General features: G+C 40.4%; 1 protein-coding gene across 1 annotated transcript; it reads left to right on the forward strand.

The window, feature by feature from the left end:
* Positions 1-579: 579 nt before the first annotated feature.
* Positions 580-13,039, forward strand: LOC106583550 (protransforming growth factor alpha). Its single transcript, XM_014167861.2, has 6 exons — positions 580-1,080; positions 3,431-3,586; positions 5,450-5,564; positions 8,632-8,781; positions 9,158-9,267; positions 10,463-13,039. The coding sequence occupies exons 1-6, from the start codon at positions 1,038-1,040 to the stop codon at positions 10,468-10,470; spliced, it is 582 nt and encodes a 193-aa protein (XP_014023336.1). The 5' UTR covers positions 580-1,037; the 3' UTR covers positions 10,471-13,039.
* The last annotated feature ends 7,884 nt before the right edge of the window (positions 13,040-20,923 follow it).

Genomic DNA, 20,923 nt, shown 5'->3' on the forward strand with positions numbered 1-20,923 from the left:
GTGCACAAAATTTGAGAGAAATACGCTTTCTCTCTGGGATCTTTTATTTCAGCTAATGAAACATGGGGTCAACACTTTACATGTTGCACTTATATTTTTGTTCAGTATAACTGCCCATATAAAAGACACCACCAAATTGAAATATGAAAGCCGGTCATTTGAAGATTGAGTTATCATTACAAGATTCTTGTGATAAATTTAATTTTACTCTAAAACATTCCCTAAAAACAACCTATTTTAGGTAACTGGAAGTGGGCCCGACAGAGAGAGCAAAGACAGAATGATATTGAATACTGACTTGCTCTTTCTCAATTCAATTCAAAAGGCTTTATTGACATGGGAAACATATGTTTACATTGCCAAAGCAAGTGAAATAGGTAAAAAAAACTAAAGTGAAATAAACAATTAACAGTAAACATTACTCACAAAAGTTTCAAAGGAATAGAGACATTTCAAAGGTTATATTGTGGCTATGTACAGTGTTGTAACAATGTGCAAGTAGTTGGAGTAGGAATGGGAAAATAAATCAACATAAATATGTATCACTATCTCACGCCGCTCTCTCTCTCTCCAATTACATGTGTCCCGTGATAGAGCTCCTCAGGGTACGCTACTGACAAGATTACGTGTGCCGTGCGTGAAAGGGTTTATTTCGACAGGAGAGTGGAATTGTTTAGGGCATGGACTTAACGTCTCCGTTTAAATGTAATAAATATTAATCGAAACGAAGTATTTGAAGACTTGTTGGTTGATACACTTTATTGATGATATATCAGGCACGTCAACTCAGTTTGCACATGGCATTGGACAATAATGAAGTTGCTGAATAGCGACGCACTTGCATTGTTTGAGACATTTCTGAAGAACGTCAGTAGCAGCCTATAGTGGAGAAGCAGAAAGTTTATTTTTTTATTTTTAGACGAATACATTTCTCTCGCCTGACTGACGGATGCGTGCGTAGGCCTACACAAATATTTATGGAATTGAGCAGAGAACATTCGAATTTCGGAGGATTACCTTGATAGACAACCATCAACATGATGAATCGGGCTTTCTGGGATGCGATATTTCTCATTACTGGTGAGTTCAATGAAAAAAAACAGTTTAAAATATTTTAATGTGTAAAATGTTAAATGAAAAATGGATTTGAGTAAATTGGAATTTGCTATACCATAAGGGAAAAGGTCCTTATTATTTCCTAATAAACTAGCTTTGCTTCTGTAGACCCTTTTCCTTACAAATACAATTCATTACAAATAAAACCTCAACTAGGGGTCCCTGAAAAAGCAGGGAGAAACGACAATTATAAATACAAAATATCAACAGTAACCTCTGTCTCTCAAATATTTTCGTGGGCATCAGAAAGGACAAAGTTGATACTCCAGGCCTATATAGCCTAACCTAGCCTACTCATACGCTGGGAATTTGGTTTCCAGGTTTGATTGAATATGGCCCCAATTTGTGAATTCTAACCATTTTTGTGGCTATCCCTCAGGGTCAGTGACATTTCACCTTTTCTATGAGAAAAAAAGATGGTTGGCCTACCAATGAGCCACTGTTGGTGTTTGATGTAGCATGCGTTAACTGCCAGTTCAGACCTATTCATAGGTTTCTAATGGCCTCATCCTTTTAGTAGGGAGGGAATACTTGACCCTGCTACTGTTATTGGTTGTTCAGTCACACTGGTGTGTGTCCAAAATATAACCCTATCCAAAATATAACCCTATTCCCTACACAGTGTACTAATTTTGACCAGGTGTCTTAGGGCTTGGGTTAAAAGTAGTGCACTATGTAGGGAATAGGGTGCCATTGGGGATATTACCTGAATTGACACAGCATTCATCTGCCCTCTCTATTTCTGGACTTTGTACCTTGTTACGCTCACAGTGTCCTTAGCAACATCACAGGGATGTCACCCATTTAACTGACGCTCAGTGTTTTTATTTTATTTTTTAAACATCATTTGAAATCTCGGAAAGGGAAGAGCTTGCAAGAAAATGGCCCTTCCTGAAACCCTTATGACAGACTGCAACCATCTCTTATCTATCTGAGCAGTATGGTGATGGCTAATTTGGTACTCAGCACTTTCATTGTCTGAGTGGCGCAACGGTCTACGGCACTGCATCTCATTGCTAGAGGCGTCACTACAGACCATGGTTTGATTCCAGGCTGTATCACAACCGGCCGTGATTGACAACAAGATGGTGCCGAAGAACATGGCTGACGTTTTACATTCTCCCAACCAATTGTGCTATTTTTTTTTTTTTTTTTTTACTTATTGTGTACATAATGTTGCTCTTATGCTTGAAAATAACTTATTCTTGAACTGCACTGTTGGTTAAGGGCTTGTAAGTAAGCATTTCACGGTAAAGTCTACACTTGTTGTATTTGGTGCATGGGACAAATAAAGTTTGATTTGATTGGGAGTCCCATAGGGCGGCGCACAATTTGCCCAGCATCGTTAAGGTTTGGCTGGGGTAGGCCGTCATTGTAAATAAGAATTTGTTCTTAACAGATTTGCCTAGTTAAATAAAGGTTCAATAATTTAAAAAAAATTCTCCATATCACTGAATAACAATCATGTCTCATTAGGTGCCTTACAGTATTCTAATTGTGTGATCTCTCTCCCAAATCTGTCAATATTAAGACTATCCCAGCTTAGTCCTATTATAGACCCATTGTAGTGTGTTCATCCTATTGCCACTCTTGGACTACTCAACTGGTAAGAGGAGTTTCAAACATAATGATAAATGTGAGAGTTATGAGTACAGAACATGCCTCAGCATGCAATCCACAATGAGCCCAGTGCAATATAAAAAAGAGAAGTGGTTACTAGAAATAAGATAATATAGTACGATTGCAGTGCAATGATATGTTAAGATCTCCTGGCAAGAGCCAAGCCATCGAACAGAAGAGGGAGGTGGAAAGCAATTGTGGAAATCCTATCCTCCCAATGGGGCAAAGTGGTTTAAGTCAAGTAGGTTTGATATGTGAACATGTACTGTAGTGGTTTGGAAACAGAAAACAAAAATCAGTGTACTTAGGTAGTACCATGGCTACGTTTACACAGGCAGCCCAATTCTGATATTTGTTTCACTAATTGGTCTTTTGACCAATCGGATAAGCTCTGAAAAAGTGATGATGTGAAAAGATCTGATGTGGCTGCGCAGCCCATTTCAGTCAGTTTCACCTCAGTGAATAGTACTCAGGATGATAAGTGGGGATCTAATTAATGTCACCTTGTTTTGTGTTCCAAGTGGGAGATTAGTTCTACTTTAAGAGCAACAAGTCATCTGGAGACGGCCTGTTTCTCTGATTGTCAAATACTAAGGCCAACTGGAATTTTGTTTATTGTTTCTTTTGCTGATCATTCTTGACATTATTACTGATGTGTGTACTTTATCATTTCATAATCTGTTTCTTCCAATAGGTTCCCTCTTTACATATGGAATAGGCCAGGATAATTCCACTATTGCTACTAATTCTACAATGACCACCACACCTCCTGTAACTACCACTGTAAATGTTACTACCTCTTCTACTACCACCACCAGTATCACCACTACAACCACCATTCCAGTGAAAAGTATGTATTTGTGTGTGTGTTTTGTCTCTGTGTGTGTTTCTGTGTGTGCAGGTGACACACATTTTATAAATGCCTTTATAAAACCTCTCTACAGGGTGCTCCAGATAATTGTTCACCTCTTCAGACTCATTGACTGGTGCCAATGTTAATTCAAGGCTTTTCTAGTGAAGTCAGATGGCAACAGAGAATGTATTTCAAAAGTGGACACATACTAAGCTATACATTAATTAATTGGCTTATTTTTTTCATAAATCTAGTTTCTCAGCCTGGATAGAATGTAGCAAAAAAATAAAAAATCTCAGCCTGGATAGAATGTAGCAAAAAAATAATCAAGTAGCCTAAATCCCAGGTTACCAACTATCATATTTCCGTCATTATCTGCGAGGCACCATGTAAAATCCAGAAATGCCCTAATGACTAATTTCCATTCCTCCTAAATGTTATCCTCGACTGACTGCCAAAATCACATGAAGAGAGAGATGGATCTGTATCCCAAATAGTGCACTATGTAGGGAATAGGGTTCCATGTTTGACCAGAGCCCTATGGTCCCTGGTCAAAAATAGTGCACTATAGTGAATAGGGTACAATTTGGGACTCTGCTAGAGAGGGGCTGAGGGGTAGCTGGGGCAGATGCCTCGGGGAAGAACAGAGAGCTTTATACAGACTCTGAAAGAGAGAGGGGAGAAAGAACAATGCATGTAGGCTGGAATCCAACCAGCCATTTACTAATGGAATGGAGCGTGTTATGGTCGGCTGTACTGCAGCAGTCTATCTGTCTGTTCATCCTCTCTCTCTTTCTCACTCACTCCCTCTCTTCCTCCCTCTCTGAATGCCACATTGTGACATCTGTTTTGGCTGCCCGAGAAAAGATACTCAGACTTTTGTTTGGGCCAGTCAGGTTGGAATTTGGAACCCTGACTGTATAGTTGATGAGTAAGAAATTCGTCCAGACTTAAAAATGTGGTTACCGTGTTCTTCCTGAGTTCTGACCCCTTCAGTTCATCCCAATGTTCATTTATTTCAGAAGATTAATTCTGTTATTCTAGCCATAATAAATCAAGTTTGATTGGATGTAAAGGGAAGAGGAGAGAGGCTGTGTCTGAAAAGCTTACTAGCTGTCAAATCCTTGTCTCCTCTGTCCTTGTTTCCTGAATTCCTCTCAAAGCTCAATAGAGTAGAGCTCGGAAGGAGGGACCTTTTGATCCACTCCATAAGGAGGAAGCAAGGACATGATGGCTAGTAATCTTTTCAGACACAACCACGGAGTGAAAAGGGTGAGAGTTTTACTTCCTGGCTTCAGGGATGTGCATTCTCCAGACCTCTAATGGGTTTGATGATGGACAGATGTTTTGTTTGCTGTGGGATTTGACATGGGGTTAGACTTGTCCCTTGGAGGGCCCTGTCCCTGATATAAGACAAAACCCCAGTCACTCAGAGATGTAACAAAAGGCTTAGAATAAGTCTCCTCTGCCTCAGGAACTTCCACAACTGGAGGCATGGGATGGAGGCGTGGGAGTAGATTTTGACATTGTTTTCCAAGAGTTAAGTTATTTTAGATCTATGACACTGACTGACCTATGGAGTTTTGGTAAGGCGTATGGCCAGGTTATTGGGCTCTTTTACAGTATAATCCTACAAAGAGAGAAACAGCATGTTGGAGGGGATCAGTTTGAGCAAAGCGAAGTGCAGAATTTCTGATCTTCATCACATATTGAGTAGTTATTTGGAATACAAGGTGATTTGTAAATCATTGAGTATGCACAATCTGACTGCAATCCAGTTGAACAATGGTTTGGACTTTCAGTACAGACCCTGTGGCTGTTTTAGAAATACCCTTAAATGTCATTCTTTCTCTCTGTCAGAGTTTGTTGCAGCAGCTGTTCGATCCCACTTCGATGACTGTCCTGACTCCCACAGCCACTTCTGTTTCCATGGCACCTGTCGTTTCTTGATTCTGGAGGAGACGCCTGCATGTGTGTAAGTTCAACTTCTCTTTCTCTCTCGCTGATACACGCACCCACATAGTTGAAATAAGGCTACGTCCTACAGTAAGGCATTGTGGTCATTATTTCAAAATCAGGTGAATCATTGTGTTACTCTGTCTGTATGGGAAATTGTTCTTCGATAATGAACTTGTGACCTGTCCTTGCTGGTGACCTGTCACAAGTAAGCTGTAAAAAGTTAGCATATGTCTTAATTATTTTATTTTGAGTGGTCACCAGTTAGTAGGATTTATGGAGAGTTTGTTGGGTAAGCCACCCAGTTTTAGGTCTGTCTGTGACATCCAATTGCTTATCCCAGTTACTAATAATCATGCACCCATTAGAAAATGACTGTAAAAACTGTTAAATCCCTGTGGATTGATGAGTAATTGAAAAATTGTATGGTTGAGAGGGATGAGGCAAAGGGAATGGCAATTTAAGTCTGGCTGCACAACCAATTGGCAAATGTACTGCAAATTGAGAAATCATGTGGCTAAACTGAATAAAAATAAGAAGAAACTACACTATGAAACAAAGATGAATGATAGTATAAAGCTTTGGAGCACCTTAAATGAAATATTGTGAAAAAACACAAACTCAGCTCCTCCATTCATTGAATCAGATGGCTCATTCATTACAAAACCCACTGATATTGCCAACTACTTTAATGTTTTTTTCATTGGCAAGATAAGCAAACTTAGGCATGACATGCCAGCAACAAACGCTGACACTACACATCCAAGTATAACTGACCAAATTATGAAAGACAAGAATTGTAATTTTGAATTCTGTAAAGTGAATGTGGAAGGGGGGGGTGCTGTGGTGGTGGTGTGTATTATCTATCAATGATGACAAGCCACCGGGGTCTGACAACTTGGATGGAAAATTACTGAGGATAATAGTGGACGATATTGCCACTCCTATTTGCCATATCTTCAATTTAAGCCTACTAGAAAGTGTGTGCCCTCAGGCCTGGAGGAAAGCTAAAGTCATTCTGCTACCTAAGAATAGTAAAGCCCCCTTTACTGGCTCAAATAGCTGACCAATCAGCCTGTTACCAACCCTTAGTAAAGTTTTGGAGAAAATGGTGTTTGACCCGATACAAGGCTATTTCACAGTAAACAAATTGACAACAGACTTTCAGCACGCTTATAGGGAAGGACATTCAACAAGCACAGAACTTACAAATGACTGATGATTGGTGAGTGAAATTGATGATAAAAAGATTGGGGGGCTGTTTTGTTCAGATTTCAGTGTGGCTTTTGACATTATCGATCATAGTCTGCTGCTGGACAAACGTATGTGTTATTGTCTTTACATCCCCTGCTATATTGTGTATAAAGAGTTATCTGTCTAACAGAACACAGAGGGCGTGGAAGCCTCTCCAACATAATCCAGGTAGAATCAGGAATTCCCCAGGGAAGCTGTCTAGGCCAATCTTTACTAACAACAGTGTGTCTATGTATGCGGCGTATGAGTAAAGCCAGTGTGTCTATGTAAGCAGATGACTCAACACTATACACATCAGCTACTACAGCAACTGAAATGACTGCAACACTTAACAAAGAGCTGCAGTTAGTTTCAGAATGGGTGGAAAGGAATAAGTTATTCCTAAATATTACAAAAAAACTAAAAGCATTGTATTTGTGACAAATCATTCACTAAACTCTACTAAATCTTGTAATAAATAATGTGGAAATTGAGCAAGTTGTGACTAAACTGCTTGGAGTAACCCTAGATTGTAATGGTCATGGTCAAAACGTATTGATACAACAGTAGCTAAGACGGGGATAAGTCTGTCCATAATAAAGTGTTGCTCTACCTTCTTAACAGCACAATCAACAAGGCAGGTCCTACAGGCCCTAGTTTTGTCACTCCTGGACTACTGTTCAGTCGTGTGGTCAGGTGCCACAGAGGGACTCAGGAAAATTGCAATTGGCTCAGAACATGAATAATATGCATGTCAATCTCTCCTGGCTCAAAGTAGAGGAGAGATCGACTTCATCACTACTTGTATTTATGAGAGGTACTGACATGTTGAAAGCACCGAGCTGTCTGTTTTAAACGACTAGCACACAGCTCAGACACCCATGCATACCCCACAAGACATACCACCAGAGGTCTCTTCACAGTCCCCAAGTCCAGAACAGACTGGGAGGCACATAGTACTACATAGAGCCATGACTATATGGAACTCTATTCCACATTAGGTAACTGATGCAAGCAGTAGAATAAGATTTTAATATTTGTAATTTTTTTTAAATACACCTTATGGAACAGCAGGGACTGTGAAGCAATAGGCACAGACACATGCATATATATATACACACACGATAACATACGCACTATACACACACGTACACATTTTGTGTTGTAGATAGTGGAGTATAGACCTCAGGGCACACACTTAGTGTGTTGTGAATTCTGTAATGAATGTATTGTCATGTTTTTTAAAATTGTTAAACTGCCTTAATTTTGCTGGACCCCAGGAAGAGTTAATGGGGATCCATAATAAATACAAATGCATCCAAAGTGTGTTTAGGATCTGTTCTGTCAGTGCTATGTTTGTACACTGATTCGCTGCAGTTCGTAGAGCTGGTCTGATCATGATACGAATTACACTGGCCTATGGAATTGGAGCGCGACAGTTCACTTCTCACTGGGTGAGATGAGCAGAAAAGGGAATTCTGTCCAGGGTTAGGCTCTTTGACCTAAACCCTTTACTAAAATGCTCTTTAGTAGCGACCTCTTGAGACACTTTATGGCATGTTCATAATACGAAGGGTATTGTATGGGTAGCAATATGATGCAGAATAGTTTTGCAGACTGAACTATTCTTTCTGAAACGTAGGATTAATAGTTCTACTTACCTGTTCTACTTCATTCATCTCTACCTCTATTAGTCTCTTCCATAGAGATACAATATATTTATAGATGTAATATTTAATGCTGTGGTCTCTCCATTGCAAATGGAGTCAGTGAGTTTGTCAAACAGCCTTGAAGGATCAAGTCCATGCTGCTGTATGAAGTTGTATGTCCTTTCTCCACTTCATGTTTGACAGGTGTCACCAAGGCTTCGTAGGGATGCGATGTGAGCACGCCGACCTGCTAGCTGTCGTGGCCACCAATCACAGGCAACAGACAGTTGCCACGGTGCTAGTTCTGTGTGTGATTGGTTGCGTCTTGACGATGCTGCTCTGCACCCTTTTACAGTAAGTACATGATGTCTGCTTAATAGGAAAATCTCTCCATGACTTATCCCATTTACTGAAATGGCATATCATAAAGACAACTACGTGGTTGATTAACCAATCACATTGTGCTTAACCAACCACACTGTGATTCTACTCAATGTGCTGTCCACAAGAGAACAGCAATCTCCCTCTGACACTGCCCATTCACTGAGCCTACATACTTTGTGTAGACATCTGCGTAATTACACTGTGATTAACCAAACATACTGCACATGCTACCATGATGAGTTTGTCCATGAAGTAAGATTAAAAACCCTCCACTGGTCTTTAGAAAGTCATTTGGTGTGTTGACCTGAAATCATTTGTCATGAAGAGTTTGTCTCCTCTCTCCCAGTTGCTGGTGGAGGCGGGACGGTTTGGGGCGGAGGCACAGACTCCACTGTGCCCCAGAGAAACAAGGCAGTATGCTGAAGGGCCGAGGGTCCTGCTGTCACTCTGAAAGTGGTACAGACTTCAATTTACTTTTCATTTTGTACTTTTGCCTAGTTTTGTCTTTTGTGTGTTTCACATTCCCAACTGTCATCATGTTTGAAATGTGAAACTACAGGGGTTGTAATTATGGTAATCGGTATGGGGTATTTTTGTAACCAACTGGAGAGGGTAGATGGCTATGAGCCTTAGAGGTCGGTTTAATGGCCTACTGTGTCCAATCTGCTGAAGCATACTGAACCTTTCTCTGTGCATATAGGACCCATCTGGTTTGATCATGACAGTATTAAAGGCTCACGCTGTGTATGGGAACCATTGAGGTGTTACTGACACTGCTGTAGCTAATTGATGTTTCCTGTCCTTTACATCCATAGACATAGAACTCTCTAACTTGAGGTCTCTACTCTAGCTCTCACACAGGGTTATGAGAACGCTATACTGAGAAAAAAATGTTATGCCCATATTAGAACAGAGTTCTCTATAGACTATGCTATTAAGGCTATGCTTACTACTGTACTCTCTCATGCTGTACGAACTTTGAATGTTCTTGACTCGTGTTTTGGGGGAAGTACACACTAACAACATTATCATCACACCCAGACCGCAATGTCAATCAAATTATAAACCACCTTCCTCCATAGATATACTGTACTGTAGTTAGATGCTTGAAAGACTCAGGTCTTCTCAGTGTCCTCTCTTACCCTGCAGTGGCATGCTATGGGTCTATCTGATGGTTATGCAAACCTAGGACCAATATTTCCTTAACTTCTGCCCCCTCATGTAAGTTTCCTATATCATGTAGAAATTTGACTTCTTCTGAAACACAATTTTAGAATATAATATACTTTTCTGATATAATTGAATGACATGTTCTGTTTGTACTTTGTCCTCACATCCCTTATTCACAAGGTACCATTGGGATTGTGTTTTGTTGTTTTTAGGTGGCCGAGACTACAGACCATCTCTGTTTGGTGGGATAGTGTGTTTTTATTGTAGTCCAGATCAGAGGTTATACACACAATGGTTGGAAACTCATCTCATTTAAAACAGCGATCAGACAATTGTCATGGAATTGTCTCCAAACCTTAGTGCATAGAGTAGACTGTAGTGACTTTGAGCATGACTTCTGAGTCTCCATACCACATTGTCCTTTTTACAAAATGGGTTGATATGGCAATCTTATTTTTTTTATCTTATCATTTCCCCTCAGTGGTGTAAGAGAAGAACTCCTGCTTGGAACGCCAGAGATTTTCATGATGGGCTGCCTTCTCTCTCTTCCTCTGTCCATTCAAAAGACTGCTAAAGACTGCTGGGACATTTGGATCATACCTAAGATGGACATCAGACACCTGGCTAATAACATCCTCATAAGACAGAGAGGGAGGAGAGACCCCCTCTATCTCTATTACCAGACCAAGGGAGGCCCATTTGACGTGAGAGTTTCATGTCGTTTCAGAACCTCCGCACACTTGGAATACTGTGATCTCACTACCGTTTTAATGCATGGAGGAGAAGAGATGTGAACTGACTGGTCAGAAATACCAAATTCTCCGGAACAGCTCTCTGGAACTGGACTCGTGAACAGATACCCTCTAAATTGTGAGCGCTCAGTGTGACATCATCACTGTAAAGATGATGAAGTCAAGGACTTGACCAGGAACATGCTGGACATAAGAGAAATACTTTTGACAACTTGGTGTCCTGTGGGGTTTTTGGCACATGAAAGCAACTATTTCAGATTTCGATTTGAGGTATAACTTTTGTTTTATTCACTCAAACTCAGAGGAACTCAAAATTCTTCCATTTGTCTTTTAAGAAGCTAAACACAAGCTAAAAACACAATGAACAATTGTTTCTTCAAAACTTAAAGCGCACAGAGATTTAGGTGGGGCAAGAACATTTTAGTTTCTGTTTTAAGCAAGGGATATTGACACACCTCACCTGACAAAAATGGGAGATTGCTACTGGGACTCTTTAACCCCACTGTGGATTAAGGACCAATGGTGGGACTTAGACATAGATATGGGAGATATTAAATGCATGCAAAAGAGTAGATTTTAGAGGACTATAATCTCCAAAAACATTGCCAACCTATAGTCCCTTAGTAACTTATCTACCACCATGTATCATTATTCCTGATATGACAGACTTTCTATGAGTGTGCACATTGCATTGTACCTCAGATATTGTAGTGTTGGCTGTTTCTTTCCATTCCTGCACAAAACCGGCATTACGTTTTCCTCTGCCTCAGAGGTTTCTAATTGACAAGTGAGTGATGCACATACAAACAGACGTTGTTGTGTTCTAGCACTTGTTTTATGCACATATGTTATTGGGAACATTGTATGCATGAGATTCTTATCATGACCTATTCTAGATGTACACTTCATTGTATAGTAATGTTTTCTTGGGGTACACGTCATAGCAAGCTTGCTCACTATTGCAAAGCACACTTCTGCACTTAGGTTGCTGTTACTTCACATGTGAGAGATGCCAAATGGACCTGAAGATCTTACATGTCTGATAGAGCACAGAAAGACTCATGCGACAAGCGTCAGTTCTGGGCAATAACACTGTAACAGAATGATTGAGACTCAAGATTTTTCACTTTAAAATATATGTCAAGGAAAAACCAATAAACCAATAGTTAAACAAACCATACAGTTATATGCACAGATCTACTTTGAACAATTTCCACAGAAAATTTTACAGCACATTTAATTGAAGAACAGTGCAGATGCAAAGTTTTGTAACAGAATGATGGTTTGTGCTTTTTGTGCCGTCATTCTTTTACCAAACTTTGTATCAGCACTGTTATTCAATGTATTTATGTAAAAAATGTAAAAGTAGTCCTTGTACATAGTTGTATGGTTTAACTTTGCAAACATAGTTTTTTGTTTGACATGCATTTAAAGTGAAACCTCTGTACTAGCATCGCTGTTACCATGGAATTGCCCTTCTATAGAGCACATCCAGCCATGCATACACAAGACCCTGTTTCTATTTATGAAACATATTAGACAACACAGTATTTGTATTATTGCACACCACAAATATGCACAAAATACAGCTTTTAGCTGGAATGCCTTGTTTATTAACTGGAAATTGTGCAACACTTTTTATAGAGCATCATTTTTAGAAACTGTTAAAACCACACTTTACAGATATGGTACAATAGATGTCTGAATAAGAAAATATGGTGAAAGTAGAGCTGAAGCGTATGAATGGCAATTTTTTTGTACAGTTTTGGGAAAAAACGAATTGCTGAAAAACAAATACTTGGGGAGAAGAAAGTAGGATGGTGACCTGCTTTATATTTATTTATAAATGTATGTATTTAATTCAGACATTTTGTCTATGCTTATTATACCATAAGCCTACCATTTGGTGGAAATAGAAAGCAGCCCGAAACCACATTTTGAAGTAAATAAATGTTTGGAGCTTTCAAGTGTATTAAAAATTTGCAAGAGATGGTGAAAGAGAATCGAAGTAGGAGGGGTAAGCATGGAAAACACACCTACTGAACAATGTTAAGTTGTAAACTATACAAATGAAATATAATCCATGTACTCTCAATGTTTTAATTTGAAGAGGATAAGGATCATGGACTGTACAGTATTAACTTCAGACTTGACCTTGTCAATGATTAACCTCTTGGATATTCATCAACAGTACATCTGTACTGGATATTCTCATTGGAACTAACCAGTTGTATGATGATGATGTAATGTCCTTGACTTATGTTTTTTTCTTTTTCAATGAAGACTGAAATCTGTGAAAGTGGCTGTCTCCCTGCTGTTTTCTGTTGCACAGTAACATAGCAAGACGTCTACTCGCTAACAGAGGAGAAAGGGTCAACAACGAGAAGCTAGTGGATTGTTGGAACGCAGTGTAGACTTACACCCGTCTATATAACCCACTTTTTGATCCTCACTTGACTTTCTCTCTTCCTCCATACTCTATCCATCGCGTGCTGCCTCTTTTCACTCGCTACTGTCACCTCTCCTCTTACGGCAGTTGTCCTCTTTATTCAGAGTCCCCCCCCCTCCTTCTACTGAATATTTTAAAAGGCAGAATAAATGAAAAAAAAACTAAACCTCAGGCACAATTGGGGAATAAAGAGCCTCGGTCCTGAGTGCTTTTTTTTTTTTTTTAGCTGAGGGAAGGAAAGGTTTTATTCTATTTACTTCCATGGCTATTTGTTTGCTTGTCCCCTGTTGGGTGAGAGTAGATGTCGCTACAAGGGGCTGAAGAAACTATCCCTGTACTTGTTCAGTGCATGAGTATAGCCTGTGTGACGTTGACTCACTATCTTCATTCATTTGGCTTTTTCTGTTGCAGATGTATTTTGCTTGACCACCACCACTCGTATTCATCTTTTGCTCTACCCTTCCTGTTTCTCTCTCCAAGTGCTTCGTTTCCCAATCCCATTATGTTAAGAATTGGATTTGTGTGGAGTCCTTTAGAGCCGTTTGGCTGAGCTACTAAAACCAGCTTTGAATTAAGAAGCTCTTTTGGGGCATCCCTCCCTATGGATACCACAGGAGGCTGGTTGCTATTTCATTGGTGAGGATGGACTCTTCTAATGGCTGGCATGGAATGATATCAAACACATGGTTTCCACGTGGTTGATACCATTCCATTCACTCTATTCCAGCCCTTATTATGAGCCGTCCTTCTCTCAGCAGCCTCCTGTGATAATGCACAAAAGGCTTACTGTGTGATAGAGAGGAAGAATGGATAGAAAGAGGAGGATGATCAGATGGAGGAAAAGGGGAAAAACCAAAGGCCAAGCTCTAATTCAGCTGTTATGGCCCTATATTGGAGACAATGATTTTGCCTAAAGCTCTTTGGTGCCTCTCAGGGCCACCTTTTCTTTTGGTGTTGGTTTTGAACTTCTGACCCTCCTCTCTGATCCTAACCCAACATTCCCAGCATCTGCCTTGGCATAGATGGCTAGGAATATCAGTATTATGGTTAAGTGAGCAAGCTCCAACTCCCCCACCTAGCTGTCCATCCTCCCAGCCCAACGTTCCCTCTCTCCCCCTCGGATATAATCGCTGATTGTGCTCATACACATCATCATGATCACTGCACTCAACATATGTAAACGCAGACGCTCTTCAATGGGATATTTCTTTGTAAAAAGGGATCTACTGTTCTCGCAGTAACGGCTTAACCATGCACTGCGTCAATAGAAGAGGTATGTCGTGTCTTTGGCATCATTAAATTGAAGACTTACTTTATCAAATCAATTCTCTAATTATTATTACGTGATTAAACTAATTATGTAAATGTAACTAACTAGGTAGTATGGACACCGAAGAAAATCTTCAGATTACAAAGTTATAATTTTCCTAATATAACCCTTCAGATATTTTAATATCTGATCAATTAGTCTTCTAATTAATTTATTTTTTTTTCCATCACGTTTGTCTCATTCCATACGTCGTACATTGTTGATTATCTGCACAAACTCAGCCTTTAATATGAAATATCCATACATTAATTGTCTTAATCATTTATTTACTAACTAAATAATCAAATGCATAAACAAACAGTAGATATGGTTACAAGGAAATGATAGGGGAGGTTCCCTAGTGGGCTAAACCGATATGACGGCTTGGTGGACAAAGGGAAGTGGGTGTGGACTGAGAAGGGCAGGAAAGACATGAGTCACTACACAGTTGATAATTATATTAATTTAAATGCTAATCCTTTGCACATGAACGCTCACTCATTCGGGAATAATTGCAATCAATATATATTTACGCTCAGTGTGTCGTCGTGATCTCTGTTGGAATCGTCTGTCTTTCTGTTGGAAAGTTCATCCAAGCGTCTCTGCTTCCCTGAAGTCTCATGGTTAGAATGGATACTTCAGAGTACCATTCAGAAATGTTCTTATAGAATAGATGTTTCGGCAGTTGTCGGTCTTTGCATCCCAGGTTAACAATTTCTAGCTGCAGACTAGTAATTAGTATCTAAGATTTGCTCTTATTCTGTTGGGATCGATATTCTCAGAGTTTAACCATTTCCCGCCGTGTAGCCAATGCGCCACGTGGTATGGTTAGGAATTCAACAACCATTACAACCTTAGCTTATACTGAGGTTTTTGTGGTCTCTACTCAAACCTTTGCCCCCTCAGCTGACCGAGGTAAGCATGGTCTGAAGAGGAATTCTTCAGGTGGGGTTTTTATTCGTAACAGTAGAGAAGGGCTGTTCCATGACGCCAGATCATGTCTGTGCTCATGGGGGCAGGCCAATGACTTAGTTAAACTTTAAAGGGAATACAATTCTCACATTAACATCATTTCACAAATAGTTTAATCTTTACTCATTCATTTTACACAATAATTAGACGCAAACCTCATAACGGAGGCACCTGTATAAACAGAGTTATGGTAATGTAGCTGTATTGTCTTTCATGAGGTCAAACATAAAACAAAACGGACCGGTCGTAGCTGGCTTCTCCACCCACTGTTTACACATTCTCCAAAACATGGATAATTGTTCAGTTCTCAAGTTCTGTGATGAAGAAGAAGTTCCTTTGTTCTACTGTGAAACTCTCTCTCTATATTGCATGGCCAGGAGGAGTCTCCAGGAATTTACGACCTGATATAACAGTACCTGGGTGTAGGAGAGGGAGGGGTTTGCCACGCTCTATACCCAGAAAGGGCCACGTCATGACAGTTATATAGCAGATGTCAAACTCATTCCATGGAGGGCTGAATGTCTGCAGGTTCTCTCCACCCTTGTACTTGATCAATGAATTAAGGTCACTAATAATTAAGGAACTCCCCTTTCCTGGTTGTCTAGGTCTTAAATTGAAAAGAAAAACAAAAAACCTTATTTTTTTGTAGGATTTTGTCACCCCAATCAGAATCATATTACAACTTTTTTACTTTATTGAACCCATTATGTTTGTCATTTGATCCAGTACAATACATTCATTTTAATGTTATCATTGATTGGACACCTTTTTCAACAAAACTCACTTGAGTTATTTGATTCTTATTCATGCCATGTCTTTGAATTAGACATTACAATATAACATACAATACTAGAACAAGATTAGAGGGTTTTCCCCTTAGAATGCACATCTTTACATTGCTTATATGCAAATAAAAGAAATGTGGTACAGTATCAAAGATATGACCATTTTTCATTTAGTATACAGTATAATAGTCAGCTATGCATACAAAGAGAGAATGTACCCTTTACCCTCTCTTGGGATAGGGGGGTCTCATTATCTTTAGGTTAATGAGACCCCCCCCCAAAAAAACCACTATCCCTCCCAGGATTGTACCCCCCCCTCTCCCTACCGAAATCAACACCATTATCCCAGGAACCCTAGACCCACTCCAATTTGCATACCGCCCCAACAGATGACACAATCTCTATTGCACTCCACACTACCCTTTCCCACCTGGACAAAAGGAACACCTACATGAGAATGCTATTCATTGACTACAGCTCAGCGTTCAACTCCATAGTGCCCTCAAAGCTCATCAATAAGCTAAGGACCGTGGGACTAAACACCCCTCTGCAACTGGATCCTGGACTTCCTGATGGGCCGCCCTAAAGTGGTAAGGGTAGGTAACAACACATTTGCCCCACTGATCACCGTCTGGTATGGCAACTGCTCGGCCTCCGGCCGCAAGGCACTACAGAGGGTAGTGTGTACGGCCGAGTACATCACTGGGACCAAGCTTCCTGCCATCCAGGACTTCTATACCAGGCGGTGTCAGAGGAATGCCCTAAAAATTGCCAAAGACTCCAGCCACCCTACTCATAGACTGTTCTCTCTGCTCCCACACGGCATGTCTAGGTCCAAAAGGCTTCTTTACAGCTTCTATCCCCAAGCGATAAGACTCCTGAACAGCTAATCAAATGGCTACCAGGACTATTTGCATTATTGCTCTTTAATATTTATAATTTTACCTAGGTTTGTTTTAGTAAATACTTCAACTTATTTTTCTTAACTTAGTTGGTTAAGGGCTTTTAAGCATTTCAGCGTATGTGACAAATTTTTATTTGATTTGACCTACAGTGAATTCGGAAAGTTCTCAGACCCCCTTGAATTTTTCCATTTTGTTGTTACAGCATTATTTTAAAATTGTTTTTTTTTCTCTTCAATTGAATCAATCTACACACACAATACCCAACAATGACAAAGCAAAAACATGCTTAGACATTTTTGCAAATGTATTAAAAAGAAAAACAAATCACATTTACATAAGTATTCCGACCCTTTACTCAGTACTTTGTTGAAGCACCTTTGTCAGCGATTACAGCCTTGTCTTAGGTATGACGCTACAAGCTTGGCACACCTGTACTTGGGGAGTTTCTCCCATTCTTCTCTGCAGATCCTCTCAAGCTCTGTCAGGTTTGATGGGGAGCGTCGCTGCACAGCTATTTTCAGTTCTCTCCAGAGATGTTCGATCGGGTTCAAGTCCGGGCTCTGGCTGGGCCACTCAAGGACATTGTCCCGAAGCCACTCCTGCGTTGTCTTGGCTGTGTGCTTAGGGTCGTTGTCCTGTTGGAAGGTGAACCTTCGCCCCAGTCTGGTTTTTAATCAAGGATCCTCTGTACTTTTCTCCGTTCATCTTTCCCTAGATCCTGACTAGTCTCCTAGTCTCTGCCGCAGAAAAACATCCCCCCAGCAGGATGCTGCCATCACCATGCTTCACTGTAGGGATGGTGCCAGGTTTCCTCCAGACGTGACTCTTGGTTTCATCAGACCAGAGAATCTTGTTTCTCATGGTCAGAGTCCTTTAGGTGCCTTTTGGCAAACTCCAAGCGGGCTGTCATGTGCCTCTTACTGAGGAGTGGCTTCCATCTGGCCACTCTACCATAAAGGCCTGATTGGTAGAGTGCTGCAGAGATGGTTGTCCTTCTGGAAGGTTCTCCCATCTCCACAGAGGAGCTCTATCAGTGACCATCGGGTTCTTGGTCACCTCCCTGACCAAGGCCAATCTTCCCCGATTGCTCAGTTTGGCCGGGTGGCCAGCTCTAGGAAGAGTCTTAGTGTTCCAAACTTCTTCCATTTAAGAATGATGGAAGCCACTGTGCTCTTAGGGACCTTTCAATGCTGCATAAATGTGTTGGTACCCTTCCCCAGATCTGTGCCTCAACACAATCCTGTCTCGGAACTCTACGGACAATTCCTTTGACCTCATGGCTTGATTTTTGCTCTGGCATGCACTGTCAACTGTGCGACCTTTTTATATAGACAGATGTGTGCACCTTTCCAAACCATGTCCAATCAATTGAATTTACCAAAGGTGGACTCCAATCAAGTTGTAGAAACATCAAGGATGATAAATAGAAACAGAATGAACCTGAGCTCTATTTCGAGTCTCATAGCAAAGGGTCTGAATAATTATGTAAATAAGGTTTGTTTTTTTAGTTTGAATACATTTGCAAAAATGTCTAAACCTTTGTTCACTTTGTCATTATGGGGTATTGTGTGTAGATTGAGGAAAAAAATAATGTAATTAATTTTAGAATAAGGCTGTAACGTAACAAAATGTTGAAAAAGACTAGGGGTCTGAGTACTTTCCGAATGCACTGTATACAATCAGCTGACCTATAGACAAAGAAACTTGTATCTTACTCTATAATTATATACCATGTGTTCTCTATGACGTAACAAAGTATTTAATCACATTTAAAGAGACGTTAATTTGGCTCCTTGACTTGCATACTGCTAGGCTACTGCTTTTTCAGCTCCAGACAACAATTATCTGTAGAGAAGTTGTAAAAATATTCTCTGAAGATGGGAATTTCCTCACTGCAGGAACAATAGGCAGTGAGGTGTGAGCCTCATTCTGGTACACGCTTAATTTAAGTTCGTTGGGGAGGATGGGCTCATAGTAACACTGTGTTGAAAATGTTAACTCCTGAATCAACACAAAGAATGTTACATTGAAAAGGTAACACTGGCCAATTTGCTGTGTAACAAAAGAGCTCTACTATAATGAACAAAGAATTCATGCCTTTTAGGCCAAAACTACACAACACTGAAAATAGGCTTAAGATGGATTGCGGTATGCTTTTCACTGGGTTGTACTGAATGGCGTGACGGACCACCCATGCAAACAAATAAATACTGGTTCCTGCCCTCAGAGTGGATGCACTTTGGAGTGCTTCTCTCGATCATGTGCAGCCAGTCATAGCTTTTTATGTCAGATAACGGTTTTGACTGGACGGGATGCAGTTAATGTCAGAAGTGACTTGCAGGTTAGGAGAATTAGGTTAAGGTTAGGTAAAATGCAAAAAAAAAATCTTCCTGATGCAACTCAAACATGCAACTTTTGATATCACTTTGACATTAGCTGCATCACATCTAGCCACGACCATAAATAACCGGCCCGATTCCTCCTTTTCTCAGCTCAAGTGAGGTGAAATCTAATGCTGTATTAAAAAAATCTATTCATTTCCAAGAGAGGAGTTAAGTCGTAGAAGAATGTAGCCATGGCTGTAGAACAGGCATTTTTATTTATTGAACATAATCCATTAATTGGAAGGTGTCACAACGTGATATAAAATGTATTGGCGAAATAAGTTACGAAAACATTAGATAAATTATACAGTGAGGGGGGTAAAAAGTATTTGATCCCCTGCTGATTTTGTACGTTTGCCCACTGACAAAGAAATTATCAGTCTATAATTTTAATGGTAGGTTTATTTGAACAGTGAGAGACAGAATAACACACAAATCCAGAAAAACGCAAGTCAAAAATGTTATAAAATAATTTATTATAGCATTTTAATGAGGGAAATAAGTATTTGATCCCTCTGCAAAACATGACTTAGTACTTGGTGGCAAAACCCTTGTTGGCAATCAGAGGTCAGACGTTTCTTGTAGTTGGCCACCAGGTTTGCACACATCTCAGGAGGGATTTTGTCCCACTACTCTTTGCAGATCTTCTTATGGTTTCGAGGCTGACGTTTGGCAACTCGAACCTTCAGCTCCCTCCACAGATTTTCTTTGGGATTAAGGTCTGGAGACTGGCTAGGCCACTCAAGGACCTTAATGTGCTTCTTCTTGAGCCACTCCTTTGTTGCCTTGGCTGTGTGTTTTGGGTCATTGTCATGCTGGAATACCCATTTTCAATGCCCTGGCTGAGGGAAGGAGGTTCTCTCCCAATATTTGACGGCACATGGCCCCGTCCATCGTCCCTTTGATGCGGTGAATTTGTACTGTCCCCTTAGCAGAAAAACACCCCCAAAGCATAATGTTTCCACCTCCATGTTTGACGGTGGGGATGGTGTTCTTGGGGTCATAGGCAGCATTCCTCCTCCTCCAAACACGGCGAGTTGAGTTGATGCCAAAGAGTTCCAATTTGGACTCATCTGACCACGACACTTTCACCCAGTTGTCCTCTGAATCATTCAGATGTTCATTGGCAAACTTCAGACGGGCATGTATATGTGCTTTCTTGACCAGGGGGACCTTGCGGGAGCTGCAGGATTTCAGTCCTTCACGGCGTAGTGTGTTACCAATTGTTTTCTTGGTGACTATGGTCCCAGCTGCCTTGAGATCATTGACAAGATCCTCCCGTGTAGTTCTGGGCTGATTCCTCACTGTTCTCATGATCATTGCAACTCCAGGAGGTGAGATCTTGCATGGAGCCCCAGGCCGATGGATATTGACAGTTCTTTTGTG

Source organism: Salmo salar, chromosome ssa22 (assembly GCF_905237065.1).
Source record: "Salmo salar chromosome ssa22, Ssal_v3.1, whole genome shotgun sequence".
Classification (NCBI taxonomy): Eukaryota; Metazoa; Chordata; class Actinopteri; order Salmoniformes; family Salmonidae; genus Salmo; species Salmo salar.

Coding starts and splice junctions, on each gene's coding strand:
- LOC106583550 (XM_014167861.2), top strand. CDS start 1,038: ATGATGAATCGGGCTTTCTGGGATGCGATATTTCTCATTACTG. Junction 1,081..3,430: donor TGCGATATTTCTCATTACTG/GTGAGTTCAATG, acceptor TTCTTCCAATAG/GTTCCCTCTTTACATATGGA. Junction 5,565..8,631: donor GAGGAGACGCCTGCATGTGT/GTAAGTTCAACT, acceptor CATGTTTGACAG/GTGTCACCAAGGCTTCGTAG.